This window comes from Astatotilapia calliptera, chromosome 16 (assembly GCF_964374335.1).
Source record: "Astatotilapia calliptera chromosome 16, fAstCal68.1, whole genome shotgun sequence".
NCBI lineage: Eukaryota > Metazoa > Chordata > Actinopteri > Cichliformes > Cichlidae > Astatotilapia > Astatotilapia calliptera.
In genome coordinates this window covers 16,861,552-16,876,233 of record NC_137437.1, presented here as the reverse complement: position 1 = coordinate 16,876,233, position 14,682 = coordinate 16,861,552, and the positions used below count along the sequence as shown (strand labels likewise).

General features: G+C 42.5%; 1 protein-coding gene across 4 annotated transcripts in view; it reads left to right on the top strand.

The window, feature by feature from the left end:
• Window positions 1-14,682, top strand: part of myo16 (myosin XVI) — a 106,036-nt gene that overhangs the window by 50,903 nt on the left and 40,451 nt on the right. For all 4 annotated transcript variants that reach the window (XR_003269904.2, XM_026143916.2, XM_026143915.2 and 1 more), the window contains exons 15-23: window positions 1,070-1,187; window positions 1,648-1,795; window positions 2,043-2,160; window positions 5,291-5,408; window positions 6,097-6,168; window positions 7,405-7,546; window positions 8,146-8,218; window positions 13,465-13,617; window positions 14,038-14,238. Coding sequence is in view for 3 of the 4 variants with exons in the window: in XM_026143916.2 (XP_025999701.2) it covers window positions 1,070-1,187; window positions 1,648-1,795; window positions 2,043-2,160; window positions 5,291-5,408; window positions 6,097-6,168; window positions 7,405-7,546; window positions 8,146-8,218; window positions 13,465-13,617; window positions 14,038-14,238 (1,143 nt within the window). In the remaining variant the exon portion in view is untranslated. The remainder of the gene's footprint in view (window positions 1-1,069; window positions 1,188-1,647; window positions 1,796-2,042; window positions 2,161-5,290; window positions 5,409-6,096; window positions 6,169-7,404; window positions 7,547-8,145; window positions 8,219-13,464; window positions 13,618-14,037; window positions 14,239-14,682) is intronic.

The window sequence follows — 14,682 nt, the reverse complement described above, 5'->3', positions numbered from 1 at the left end:
TTTACACTTCAGTCAGTCAGTGGGTTGGGTGTCCTGCAGCCTGTCATAACTAAGGACCATGTGCTGCATGTGTGACTAAGCACTCATGTATCATTTGTTATTCGCAACGGCAAAATGCTGCAATACTAATCCACTGACAAACTTAATGTTTGTGCGTTTTCCTGATGCTTATGTCTCACTGTGCTTATTACTTCTTTTTCCTGCAGTCCCTGTGATTAAAAAAACTCCTCCAAAATAACATAGCACACAGCGAAGCAGTGCTCATAACTGTGTGAATATATCCTACTGTTCCTCTGTCGCTGTGGCAGGGGAAATAATAAATGTATGGATTAGCATACCACAGTACTGTAGTCTTTTCTTCTCTGCTTGTTAGCTCTTCATTTGTCAGATAAACCATTTGCGCATTAATAAACTGTTTGATGGCATCATAAACACTTACAGCCTGAAGAGGGATTGTTAAAAAAAAAGACTGTAGAGCACTAATGATCACATGCCCTTAATAGGATATGTTCTTGTGAATCTGGAGAGGCTACAGCTAAGAACGCCAAAGAAGAGATAAGACAGATAGACATAAAACATATATGGACTGAAGTTTTTTTTTTTTTTTTACTGAAACATAAAAGCTTCTTAGCAAGTTCAGGAATTAAGTGTCCTGAAAGGCGAAAGCCTTCACCTCGTGAAGGATTCAGATTCTTGTTGTGTTTCCAGTTGCTGTGGTTCAGATTTGTTGAAAGCGTTTAAAACGTGAGGCACCTGCGCTGCACTCACTCCGTCTTCCAGTTAGTTTGTCAGTCATGTAACTATGTGTAACAAAACAACATGTAGCCTGGGTTTGGATGAAGTCATCGTTATGCAGTTAATATCTGGGTCAGCTTGCTCTTATAATTCTGGTAGCATGCTGTTTTGAGTGCTCAAATAATGGATGTACACTGACATCTAGTGGTAGAAAGTGGAAGCAGGGCTCCATTTTTGCAAGGCATGTATGAGAGATGCTTTAAGTAATAGAAATATATAGATAATAAAGGAATTCTGAGAGACCATAATGTCATATGATTGATGGGAAATGCAGGTCAACTGTGTACTGGAAGCCTTTGGCCACGCTAAGACCCAGAGGAACAGCAACTCAAGCCGCTTTATCAAGCTGCTGACGATCCAATACTGTGATAAGAGGAGGACACCACTCAGAGGTAACCTGCATTTCACGCAACCATAGCGCTGGATGTGACTCTGTTGCACGGATCAAAACAAAAAACTTCAATCAGAATGTCTCTGTTCTGATTCGATTCACACAAAATAAAATATTTACCATTTTTGTTCCACACATTTTATTCTTGAATATTAAAATCATTGTCAGAATAACAGAGTAAATTTCACATTCTCAGCCACTGTATTTGTGATTAAGATACTCTACTATTAAATCCACTTTCTTCAAGATCAGTTGCACACCAGCAGAGGGCAGCAAAATCCTATATGTCTGTTTCTTTTTATGTGAATCACCTTTTTTTTTTCTTTTACTCCAGTTTATTTGATACCTGTCGACTGGTCTTTCAGTAGTGGCCACAGATTTACATTTTTCACAACTGCCATTGTTAAAACGTGATTTGGACTCCCCTGTTACTGAATTATGATCACATTTTAATGTTTAAGCCCATGTATACACCTATATGCTGGAGAAGTCCCGTCTAGTCCACCTGCCTGCTCAACAACACAGCTTCAAAATCTTCTATTTGATGGCTGAGGGCCTTTCAGCTGAGGAGAAGAGTGCACTTTACCTCAACAACGTCTTGGCTCATAGGTATGCGGCTGTCATGGGCTTTATATGTTCTATATTACTAAATGATTTAATACGTTTTAAAAATGACTGTCGGTTATGTTGCTGCTGAAAATTTAGATCTCACAAGCTACAGTTCACACAAGCCTTGATATAATACACGCATATATGGTGTCCTGTCCATAAAGATAATATGTGTCACTTATTAAAAAATAGCTTTATTTTATGAGTATCCTTCACTATAGGTTGTGTTTTTCCATCCGTACTGCAGGTATATTAGCGGAAGACTTCCAGGGGAGAACCCTCCAGTAGCTACAGCCTCTACCCAGAGTAGAGAACATCTTGCGGCAGTCAAACAAGCCCTGCGAGCCCTCAGCTTCAACAAGCAGGTATTGATTTGCACAGCTGCACAGCACGGTGTTGAGCCAAAGGTTACTGACAGCAGGGAGAAATAAACGTTGTCGTGTCACAGGCCTTGAAGTCACAAGTCACACAGGTCACTGATGAGATATTACATCAGATTTTCTTTTCTGAGATTGCAGCTGCCTGAAACCAGGCGATGGAACTCCAAGGGCTTTAGGCGGACCTAAAACTGTAGGCTGAACCTTCCGGTTTATCATACTTTGCGAGTAGAATTAACCGTCTGGCTTTGGTTCATCTGTAAGGTGAAATATTTCAAACAGATATCCTGTTATTCCTGTTAAATAATGACAAAGATACAGGTAGCTTCTCTTGATTGCATGAAATAATGAATTGAGGGATAAAGAGGGCACCAAGAATTTGTGTATTCACAGTTAAATTTCTTGAAAATTTTCATGAAGCATCTGTCTACAGAAAGCATACCCCATTCTGTCATAGCAGATGGCTGCCCCTCCCTGAGCCTGTATCTGACAGAGGTTTCTTCTTATAAAAATCAAGTTTTTCCTTTCCACCTTTGCAAACTGCCTGTTAATAGAGGGTCATTGGGGTTTTCTATTGTGGGGTCTCTGCCTCTCAGTATCAAGCACCTTGAGATGACTGTTGTTGTGTTTTGGCGCTATATAAATAAAGCTGGATTGAATAGAATTGAATAGTCGAGGAGACATTGATTTATGCTTACAGTGTGCGTGCAGTGATCACTGGTACAGTCCGTCCTGTCCACCACCAGCTGTGCTCCCACTCCATTATCAGGTTCTATACTTAGATTCCAGTCAGCATCTATCAGCACTGAGTGACCATCATCTCACCTTTTAATCCAGTAGCAGTCACAGACAAGGCATAAGGGACAGAGGGATAGAGCAATAGATAGTGGTATTATCAGAGGGCATTACTGTCCTCTGGATAAGCGAAGGACCAAGGGACAGAAGAAGGGGTGGGGTAGTAGGGGGGAAGTGATAGACCCCCCATTGGTCTCTGTCTAAGCTCTCATCAGGGGATGGCTCCTAGTCCAGAACCAAAGGTCAACTGTCATTAACGCTCCCCGCAGCGCCTTTTCTCTCCCCTGCTCTTTCTTCTGCTCCCTAAGCGGAAGGGTCTCTCCATGTATAGAGTGTCAGACAGAGACTAATGCTTGTTTATCTCAGAGATATCAGCTCCAATATCCTGCCTGGAAAGAGTACACTCGCAGACATATTCGCATGTACACAAGCACACATCCTCAAACTCAGACATCCCCCTCTCAGAGATTCAGTGCATGGTTTAATGGGGTATTCCATTAAGCGTCCTCTACTCAAGGGCACAGAGGAAGAGAGGGTGAGAAGAGAAGCGGGTGAATCGAGTTAGGAGGACCTGTGAATCATAACTGTTGAATTTCCTGATATTTGTGCTGTTTATTTGCATTTTGCGTGTTAGCAAAAAAGAGACAACGATAATGAAAACAGCGTATAGGCCAGTCTTTTTATATCTCCCAAATATTACCCATACTCTCAGCTCTATCATTGCTGCTAAAAGAAAATAAACATTAAAAAAAGCAAAATTATTTCAAAACTCCAGGATTCCATTTCAAACCACAACCACACATGTTCTAATATGTTTAAATTAAATTAAAATAAAAACATTTTAAAATGAAAGTGGTTTCCATTAAGGCAAGTGCTTCAGGAACAACCTCTCTGTGTACTAACATGCCTGTAAACACATATCTATACATGACTATACATGCACACTCAGTATCTGTTGGCATAAACAGGAGTCACACGTTGCTTGCTTATATAAGACTCTAATGAAGAAGAAGAGAAAGTAAAACCAGATATTTCTTTGGAGGACGATCGTGTGAACACATGAGTAGCAGCTGAGCAGTTTTAAAGGAGCGCTCACGTGAGACAGACAGAATTAAAGTGCTTCTTGGCTTACGTTTTGTGACGTGATTCAATACGGTGTTCTGTCACATCAACATACATTGTCATATCGGCATACGTGTAGCACAAAGTGAGCGATATTTGTTAGACAACCATATGCTGTGAGACCAGCAGTAACCCTAACCATAACCATAATCATACATCAGTAAAATAACCATCTTTTACTTGCCGTTTATCATCATGTGCATGTGAATTAACGCAATGTATTCTACTTTGATTTGCATGCTGAAATGACTGAACACTGGAAGTGAATGTAGGTGTCTGCATCATTTCCAAAATCTCCATGCTGCTCCAGTCAGTCCAGACAATCAGCAGCATTTTTCAAAGTCAGAGAGTGATTCAGAGAGTGACTCATAACTGTAGCAAGAGGTGGATGCTTTAAATCTAAAATACGTTGGTATTGCCCTCAGGCTGGACAGGTAGACGTTGAAACTTTTGGAAACAATCGTGCATTGACAGTTTGTGTTGTTCGCTCATTTGTCACACAGCCGTCAACCTTGATTATAAACGCTTACTTCAGGGAAAATGACAGACATTGCTACCCTTTTTTTCTATGCTGCCAGATCGCTATCCAGTCAAATTCTATATTTGATCATACGCCAACTGCCTACATGTATAAATGGTCATGTGATACACATTTTCAGGCGCTTCGTTAAGGATAGAGATTACTTTTTAACTGGTGATGATATGCTGATCTGAAAAGAGATTGTTTGTGTTTTAAAATGAGTGTGGTGTGCTGCATGAAACTGTTTGAAGTGGGGCTGAAGCTAGAGGACACACAGCACAGATATAACAGGATCTGCGCTTAATTTAAGGGCAGCGTTTTTAAGCTGTTGATTTATGCATACATTAAAATAAAATAAAAAACTAGCATGTTTATTCCACACTATCTTCACTGCCAGGGATCAAGATAATGAGCGAACCTGGCCACTGAATTATAGAAGTGAGATTAATTGGAGGTCTGGGGCAAAGAGGACTGAACTTAATAAGGCTTTGGCTCCATGGGCTTGTTAGAAGGATCACTAGGATCATGAAGTTGACATCGAATAAAGACTCATGTCCCTATGAAAAAGGTTGGATTTGATAACCGTTTCATATAGTTCCATTTTTAATTAGTAGTTAAAGATTATAGTTAATATCATATTCTCTCAACTTTCTCCTGTCTCTCTCTCTCTTTCGCTGCTAGGAGGTTGACTCAGTATTTACGCTGCTCTCTGCTGTGCTCCATATCGGGGACCTGCGTTTCACAGCACTGACAGATGCTGACACAGCCTTCCCTTCCGACCTGCAGCTGCTGGAGAGAGGTCAGTGCTTATGCCACCACCAGGGCCACATTTCCACCCTTAGAGGAAGTGGAACTAGGCAATGGAGGAGGGGTGGATCTCACTAACTCATTCTATTTACCTTGCTGTCAGAGCGCCTCCCTCATCCTCCCTTAGAGTAGTCTTCTTGGCAGCTTGCCAGCAATAGCTGAAGGCCAGGCAGTTACCTGTTTGGTATCCACACTGAAAACAACATGTACATGTACAGACTTTTCCGTCATCAGGGACAGCCTTATTTTCCTGTCTCTCAGTCTAATTCGCTCATTATGCAGCTAGCACATGTTTGATGTAAACAAATCACATCAGCACCTGATCGGGAAGGAGACATTGTTACCTTGGAGATGTATTGTTACGACTAGTGATGTCAGCGAAGGGTTGCTGTCACCTGTTTTTGCTGTTTGTTGATGGGTTCTGCTCAGAAATCCAATGATGACTAATTGCTGCCAGCTTCATCGATCAGTTAAACGGGAATGAGCTTTAGCAGAGTTCAGGCTGTTATGCTGTCAGTGTGATATCATCATCAGAGCAGTGGGCTCTGGGATGTTATCGTCCCTATCTTTCTGATGCTCGGTTAACATTTAATGGCGTTATTTTGATGCTTTTTTAACCTGTCACTGTCATTTACTCTGCCTCTTCCTTGCTCCCTCTCTCTTTTTCTTCCTTGCAACAGTTGCTGGATTATTGCAGGTATCCTCCAGTGACTTAAGCACCGCCCTCACCTCTGATGTTCAGTATTTCAAAGGTATTGCTTTATCAGCCTTTTCGTGTTCACCATTTGCATTATTTTCATCCAACCTTTCAGTGAGCCGTGGTACCATATGGATAAGGGGCATTGTCATCCTTGAAGAGACCATGTTCATCATGATGCTTCAGCGCACAATCAAATAATCACCCAGAATAATTTTACTATGGCTTTACAATGGTCCTTCCCCCAAAGGGATAAATGGACCCAGACCATGCTTGGGAAATACCCCTTACAGAATATCCCTTATGTAGGCGTCAAATTTGAAGGGTTTTCTGTTAATATGTCAAAAATCTGTATATCTCTTCTATCCTGGGACTGTCTTTGGAGCCCTCAAGAGAGAGAGCATAGAGAGATAAGTAGTATTTAGTGGTGATCAAAAATCTCACGGTTCGGATCGGATCATGGTTTTAAGTCAGGGATCGGATCAATTTTCGGATCAGTAAAAAAAGAAAAAAGATTTAAAAAAAATTATGGTACAATATAGGGCAGTAAAGGGCTTTGTATCTACCACTCAATTCAATTCAATTTTATTTGTAAAGCGCCAAATCACAACAACAGTCGCCTCAAGGCGCTTTATATTGTAAGGTAGACCCTACAATAATACACCGCTCATTATATCGCACTCTGCTGCGATATAATGAGCGGTCACGGTCACATAGCTTTCCGTTGCCCTGGAGCTCCACCCATTTGTAGTAGTTAGGGCAACAGAAGATGCCTGGGACAGTTCAGCCATAACTTAAATCTTTTCCTGCTCATACGTGCTTGGAACGATCTTGCCACTAAACTGGACGCGCAACAAGATATCATAGCGTGGCTCAAGCATCATAGTTTAAACCCCTTGTTTTGCACAGCGGGATACGGCCTCCCGTCTGCAGCTAAACACCCCAACAGCTTTTGTAATAGTTTTAGCCTGGTCGGATTGGGCAGCAAAGGGCTGCTTAAATACCGCAAGCTCCTCTGCTCCTCCACTTGGACCGCTAGCACTGGCCATAACTATCTCTTGACAGACCCACCACGCCACCATACGCATACTTTTTTTCCTTTTTTTTCGAATCTTCGGATCACGTGCGTGCCGAACCGTGAGTGGGATCGGTTTGGATTACGAATCAACCGTGATCCGTTGCACCACTAGTAGTATTCATAGCCCTAAGGAGATTTAACCTTTTAAAGAAAGAAAAGTGTAAAAACCCCATCTGTCGAATACCGGAAACTGTATTTTGTGCCTTTGTGCAGGTGATGTGATCACTCGGCGCCACACAGTAGAGATGTCAGAGCAGTACAGGGACCAGCTTGCCAAAGCCATCTACGGGCGCCTCTTCAGTTATCTGGTCAACAATATCAACGACTACCTTCAGGGACAAGATGACACCATCAGGTATAGTGGTGTGTGGTGTCTGTGTCTAGATGTGTTTCCGCGACACACCACAATAAAAACCTTTGAAATGACAGATTTCCAAAAGCAATCACTCATTTGTGTAAACTGGAGTGACTAACACTAATACTGTAAAGTAATCCTTTAGTTTAGAGCAGAGATAAACATTTAAATAAACTTGTGGACTAAAATCTGTGTATTGAACAACAGGTTAGAGATGGAGGACACATCCAAGGCTTTTTTTTTTTTAATGGAGGCCTCAGATACACACAAAAAACAACTTATGTTCACACACACCCAGGTGAAGGACATAGGATCCTTGGTGTTGTTGATGTTGTGAAGCCTTATCACACTCTGATAACCTGCGCTAGATCTTCTGGAATGTGTTTGTGAGCTGCCTTGTTTACACACCAGCCACAGAATGTAATAAATTTGTCAACCACACATTCGTGGCACACCCCTTTCAGATTTTATTGCACACACACGCGCACACACAATAGAATCAAATGTCTCATTAGTGACATAAGCAACACTTTTCTCATGTTGACTCAGGAAAAATAAAAGTGGCTATTTAATAAGTAACATTCATTTCTTTGTTCCAGTGATCCTGCTTGGGAGATTGGGATCTTGGACATATTTGGGTTTGAAGAATTTCAGAAGAATGGATTTGAGCAGGTGGGACAGTGCTTTCTGTTTTAAAATTCAGCCAAAAAACCAAAACATTGCTATTATGTTCCTCGTCCCTTTACGCTGTGTGATTATTCCGCCTAATTGAGCCAAATGCCTCCCCTGTGGCCGTTCTCTGCTATTGAAATATCTCTGAATGGTACTGTATGTGATCCTAATCAAATTTTTTAAATATTTGGAGTTCTTATCTGTTTTAGCCCAGGCATTTTTGTCTGTAATTGTAATGAATGTGGTGAGGTCTGTGGCTGACTGTGGCGTGATTTTCATCTGTCCTCCAATGAACCAACGGCTGACACAGTGTCTGTCTCTGTGCAACATGTTAGTGTAATAGGCAGCCTCAAACCACCATGTGGGTGTGTGTGTGTGTATGAGGAATACAAAACCTGTTTTTAATAAAATACAACTTTATATATTTGGCATTACATTACTTGCCAGTACAGGCTATTGAATCAAGTTGATCTTAGTCCAGAATAGTTGATCCCATTTATTTTTCATTTTTGCACCCAGATATGGCTACATTAGTAACAGGCAGTGTAATTATTGCTCACTACCAGAAACATTAGTAAATAATAAGTGCATGACTTTTAGTTTTGGTTCATGAGTAAAGTTTATATTTAATATTAAGAAGTCTATCTATGAAGACAAGCAGATTTGCTTAGTGTGTAACAGTGGTGTACCTGAAACTGGCACATAAACTACTCCTTTTTTAAAAACCGGGTTTTTAAAGTCCTGCATCTCATGTTTGAGACATCACTATATTATTTATTTTTAATGTTTCTATGTATCTGATGTATTGTGGTTCCTATAGTATAGTAGTTAACATAAGGTTGCTTCAGAAATGCCCTTTGAGACTGTGTCAGGAAACATATCTGGTTTAAAATTCATCCATCCATCCATCCATCCATCCATCCATCCATCCATCCATTTTCATCCGCTTTGTCCGGGGCCGGGTCGCGGGGGCAGCAGCCTAAGCAAAGAGGCCCAGACCTCCCTCTCCCCAGCCACCTCCTCCAGCTTATCCGGGGGAATACCAAGGCGTTCCCAGGCCAGCCGAGAGATATAATCTCTCCAGCGTGTCCTGGGTCTGCCCCGGGGCCTCCTCCCGGTGGGACATGCCTGGAACACCTCACCCAGGAGGCGCCCAGGGGGCATCCTTGTCAGATGCCCGAACCACCTCAGCTGGCTCCTTTCGATGTGGAGCAGCAGCTGCTCTACTCTGAGCCCCTCCCGGATGGCCGAACTTCTCACCCTATCTCTAAGGGAGAGGCCAGCCACCCTTCGGAGGTGTCAATGGAAAATTGTATTTAGTAGTCAGTATAATCTTTTAGTGATATAAGTTTGCATATGGTAGAATACTGCATGTAGTTATTTGTATTAGAAAATATTCAACCATGTATACTTAGAGGCATATAATTAATTGTGTGTGATCTCTAACAGGCTGCAGGCTTGGGGTGCATCCCAGGAATGCACCCCCACGTCTGGGAGCATGAGAGCTCATACCTTGTTTTATTGTTTTATGGCAGGATTAACGTAGTTACATTTGTTTTAGTTTAAGTGCTTCTTTACATATAGATGAACTGCTGGACTTCCTCACCATGTTATCTAGGGTGGGGGAGACTACCCCCTTTCCTGACCAAGGATGTACCTTTTGTGCTCTCATGACCCTTTGATCAGCAGTAACACACACACACACACACACACACACACACTGAAGTATAAATAAAGACCGGGGCAGTTTCTTAGTGCGAGTCTCTCAGTAGGGAGCTGCCCTTGCTAGCAAGAACTCTGTGTGTTTCTCTTCTCTGAGTCTTTACTGAAGAAGTGTTTTAGAATATTTTCCCTAACAGGAGGAAGCTCATTTCCGCCGCTTGTATCCGCGATCTCGTTCTTTCGGTCACTACCCACAGCTCGTGGCCATAGGTGAGGGTAGGGACGTAGATCGACCGGTAAATTGAGAGCTTCGCTTTTACACTCAGCTCCCTCTTCACCACGACGGACTGGTGCAGCGTCCGCATTACTGCAGCTGCAGCCCCAATCCGTCTGTCGATCTCCGGCTCCCTTCTCCCATCACTCGCGAACAAGACCCCGAGATACTTGAACTCCTCCACTTGGGGCAGGAACTCATCCCCGACCCGGAGTGGGCACTCCACCCTTTTCCGGCTGAGAACCATGGCCTCAGATTTGGAGGTGCTGATCCTCATTCCCGCTGCTTCACACTCGGCTGCGAACCGCTCCAGTGCGAGCTGGAGGCCCTCACCCGATGAAGCCAACAGAACCACATCATCTGCAAAAATCAGAGATGAGATTCTGAGGCCACCAAAGCGAAAGCCCTCCGCCACTTGGCTGCGCCTAGAAATCCTGTCCATAAAAATTATGAACAGAACCGGAGACAAAGGGCAGCCCTGGCGGAGCCCATCACCCACCGGGAACGAGTCCGACTTATTGCTGGCAATGCGAACCAAGCTCTTGCAACGGTTGTATAGGGATCGAATGGCCCGTAGCAATGGGCCAGACACCCCATATTCCCGCAACACCTCCCACAGGACACCCCGAGGGACACGGTCGAATGCCTTCTCCAAGTCCACAAAACACATGTAGACTGGTTGGGCAAACTCCCATGCACCCTCAAGTATCCTGGAGAGGATAAAGAGCTGGTCCAGTGTTCCGCGACCAGGACGAAAACCGCATTGTTCCTCCTGTATCCGAGGTTCGACTAACGGACGAACTCTCCGGTTTAAAATTCAGCCAAATGAAACACATGGAGCTACCTGCTGTGGCAAGGAAGTTTTGGAATACATGTTTGTATATATACATACATTTGCATCCACAGGTTGCTCAGCATGTCTGCCATCTTTGGTTCTATAGATTGTGAAGTGCAACATGTGCCGCTGTATACAGCTCACCTGCTATAGGCTGTAAATCTGCCATGTTCTCATCAGGCATGCACTGTTAATAGACTACTCAGTTGTAAGATCAGCAGGGATCAGACAGACAAGACAAGTTTCTGTGTGTGTGTGTGTGTGTGTGTGTGTGTGTGTGTGTGTGTGTGTGTGTGTGTGTGTGTGTGTGTATCCGGAGCCTCAGAGTGTAATTCATAGTGCTCAAGAGGCTAAGTGCTTATTCCTGCTACTGAAAGCTCACACTTCCTCCCTGTGGAGCTACTAGTTTTTCACAGCTTTCATTAAGAGAGTGTCTGTTTGTATTTGCTTTGTATGAGTGTGTGTGTCTGTCACTAAGATAACAGTGGCCTAGCCCATCTGGATTTTTTTCCAGTCCAAATGGAGGTGAGAGATTATTTCACCTTTTCTATTTAAGTCATAGAAAGTGCCAGAAGAGAAAAGAAAGTAACAGGATAAGAAAATCTAAAAAAAAAAAAAAAAAGCGAGAGGAAAAACTACTGTGTCTGGCACTGCATGCTTTCTTTCATCAGACACTAAACCCACAGAAGAGGGAAGAGGAGGGGCAACTTCCGGATAAACACAATGACCTCGTACAGTAGACGTGGCACTTCAGTGACAAACAAGCTCTGACATGTTTGTACACACATGTGCACGCATATGCAGCAGCGTACCCGAGCACGCTCCACATGCGCACAAGGATCGGGGTCATTAGAACTTGTTAATTAGAACTGTGTTTGCAGGGATGTGTTGTACCTGCTCAACACTTTGCTAATGAGCTAACTCAATCAACCACCTGCTGGGGCTAAGCTGTTAATGGACTAAACTAGCTTGGAGTAAAAGAATAGACTGAAGATGGGACCGCCTGCACTATGAAAAATATATTACGCCTGTTAGTTAATGATTACCATGCATTCAGCAAATCAGATTTTATCCTAATATCCTATAATTATTGTGATATTTTACTTCTGCTGTATTGGAGCAGTTTCTGCCTTGGACTAGTCCAGTTATAGTACACTGCCAACCCAGAGAAACTATAGAAAGGAGAGTTGATGTGACACTTTGCACTGCAGGTTGACCACTCTATCCTGCTTCTCATTACTCCTATTAAAAGGGCAAGCTATGACAGTATGTAGCTGGCCCTGAGTGCCTTTGAGTGGTCTGTACTTATTGAAATTGCGGCTATGGCAGTGAGTGCTGCTCGGACTTTAACTGCATTTGTTATTGAATTTACGATGCTATGGATATGTCTCTGGTTACTCTAGTGCTCCTATTAACAGTAGCCATCAATAGGGCACAGATGATTTGCATCTGCAGTGCTTCTGTTCGATATGACAGTTGCATTGTTCAGGAATACAGTCGCATCATAATCGTGCTCAGTAAGGTCAACCAAGACCTGCATATAATTAGTGTTACACATGTTTTATAGATGTTTATAGATGTTTCACAATCTCTTTCAATCTTTTTTGTCATGTGTTTACAATAAACTGCAAAGTGTTTTTATTTTCTGGGATTCCTGGGAAAATTCATCTTCAGTTTTCCCAGGAATCCTGGGAATTAAACATGTTTCTTTTTAATAACTTCAGCTAAACTCTGATCATTTAAAGCAGCTCTAATACACCACGGAGAATCGGGCATGCATGTGTTCACAATGACATTTTCTACGTGTTTTTCTGCTTATTATTAAGGCAAAATAGACAATTAATGTATAGTGGTGTTACCAAAATATAACTATAATATATAAATCAGATGGACCAATCATAATTAAAATAGATTCTGAGTTTCCCCGATTAAAGCAAAAATGAACTTGCAACAACAGGCATCATTTATTTTAGTCACATTTGTTCATTTTGCACTCACTTTTTTCCTTCTTCTGGATGTGTGCATAAACAAGGCCACACCATACAAAATGTGTTACCGTGGAAATGCAATCCCACAGTGTCAACTCAGAAGTTGGAACATGTGCTATTGACCCCAAATGCTTTGTATTCATTAACAGGCTACATTTTTTAATAAACAGCACTCAAGTTAATTTTTTCTCTGTCTTTACATTTCCCAGGAACTGGGGAAATAATCTTGCTAGGATTTCCCAGGAATCCCATTTCCTGGCATTAAACCCTAGTCTACACCAAGGTGTCAGACATTTGTAATAGTTTACTGGTCCACTGTTACAAGAGAAGTCAGCTCATTTATGCCCCCGACAGCCGATTGTGTCCAGCATTGTTAACATTTTTGTTCTTTAAACATAAGCATTCAGCAGCATCTCTCTGATGAACGTCAGCCATGCGTGCTGAAGAGTGTTTACATGCTGGTGTGTGTGCGCTCTGTGCATTCCAGCTGTGTGTGAACATGACCAATGAGCGGCTGAGGCAGTACGTCTCTGAGGTGCTATTCCAGCAGGAGCAGGCTGAGTGTCTGCAGGAGGGCATCGCCATGGAGAACGCACGCTCTCCCAGAAACCACCCAGCCATTCTGGACTTCTTTTTTCAGGTACTGTATGCTTCTAGTTTGGACCAGTCCAGTCCAGTTTGATCTGACATTATGTAATGCAACAATCCCAACCACACTTTCCCAACCTAACTTTTGGAATCACAATTATTCAGTTTTCTAATGTACACAGTTAAAGTCTTGACGTTTTAATTGAGACAAAAGGCAAAAACATAACATGTTCAAAAAGTCTATATAAACATAACTGCTAATGCCCCTCTAAGCCAACTGTCTGCCTCTGTTGTAATTGGTGCGAGAAATCTCTAAATCAAATAATATCACTGAATCTCCTTCATGTCACACGAAAAAAAAAAATGTGGCTCTCTGGAAGTGTCACAAAATATGGATTACTGTTATTGCTTAGTGCTTGTAAATATCTCCTAAATAAATGATAATGTGAACATCTGTTTGTTCCTCCTCTAGAAGCCCCAGGGGCTGTTGTGCGTGTTAGATGAGGAGAGCCAGAGCCTGCGGCCATTAGAGCAGACCTTGTACAAGAGGCTCTCTGCCCAGTTGGACTCCAACCAAATTCATGGGCTGTCTCTCACTACCAAGGATGGCAATGGGAACCCCCCACCGAAAGACCAAGGCCCAGCCTTTATTGTCAGCCACTATGCAGGACAGGTCTGTGTGTGTATGGCAATTTTATTTCAGTAGATTTTGCAAAGGATTAATGAGGATGAAGTGAGGCCAGCTATAAAGAGCATGAATGTTAGAAACGCAGTTAGTCCAGATGACATACTTGTGGAGGTGTGGCGATGTCTAGGATGTCTTTTTGAGCACATTGTTTTATACAGTGTGAGGAGATTGAGAGTGAGAGGATGCCTGAGGAAGATGTGTGTGAGAAGAGAAATGTACTGGTGTCAGTTTTCAAGCATAAGGGTGATGTGCAGAATTTACAGAGGGAAAGAGGTGATGACTCATACCAAGACATAGGAAAGAGTTGCTGAAGCTAGGTGAAGACGAGAGATGATGATCAGTGAGCAGCAGTATGGCTTCATGCCAAGAAAGAAAACTATAAATGTGATGTTTGCTTTGAGAGTGTTGATGGAGACGTATGCAGAATAA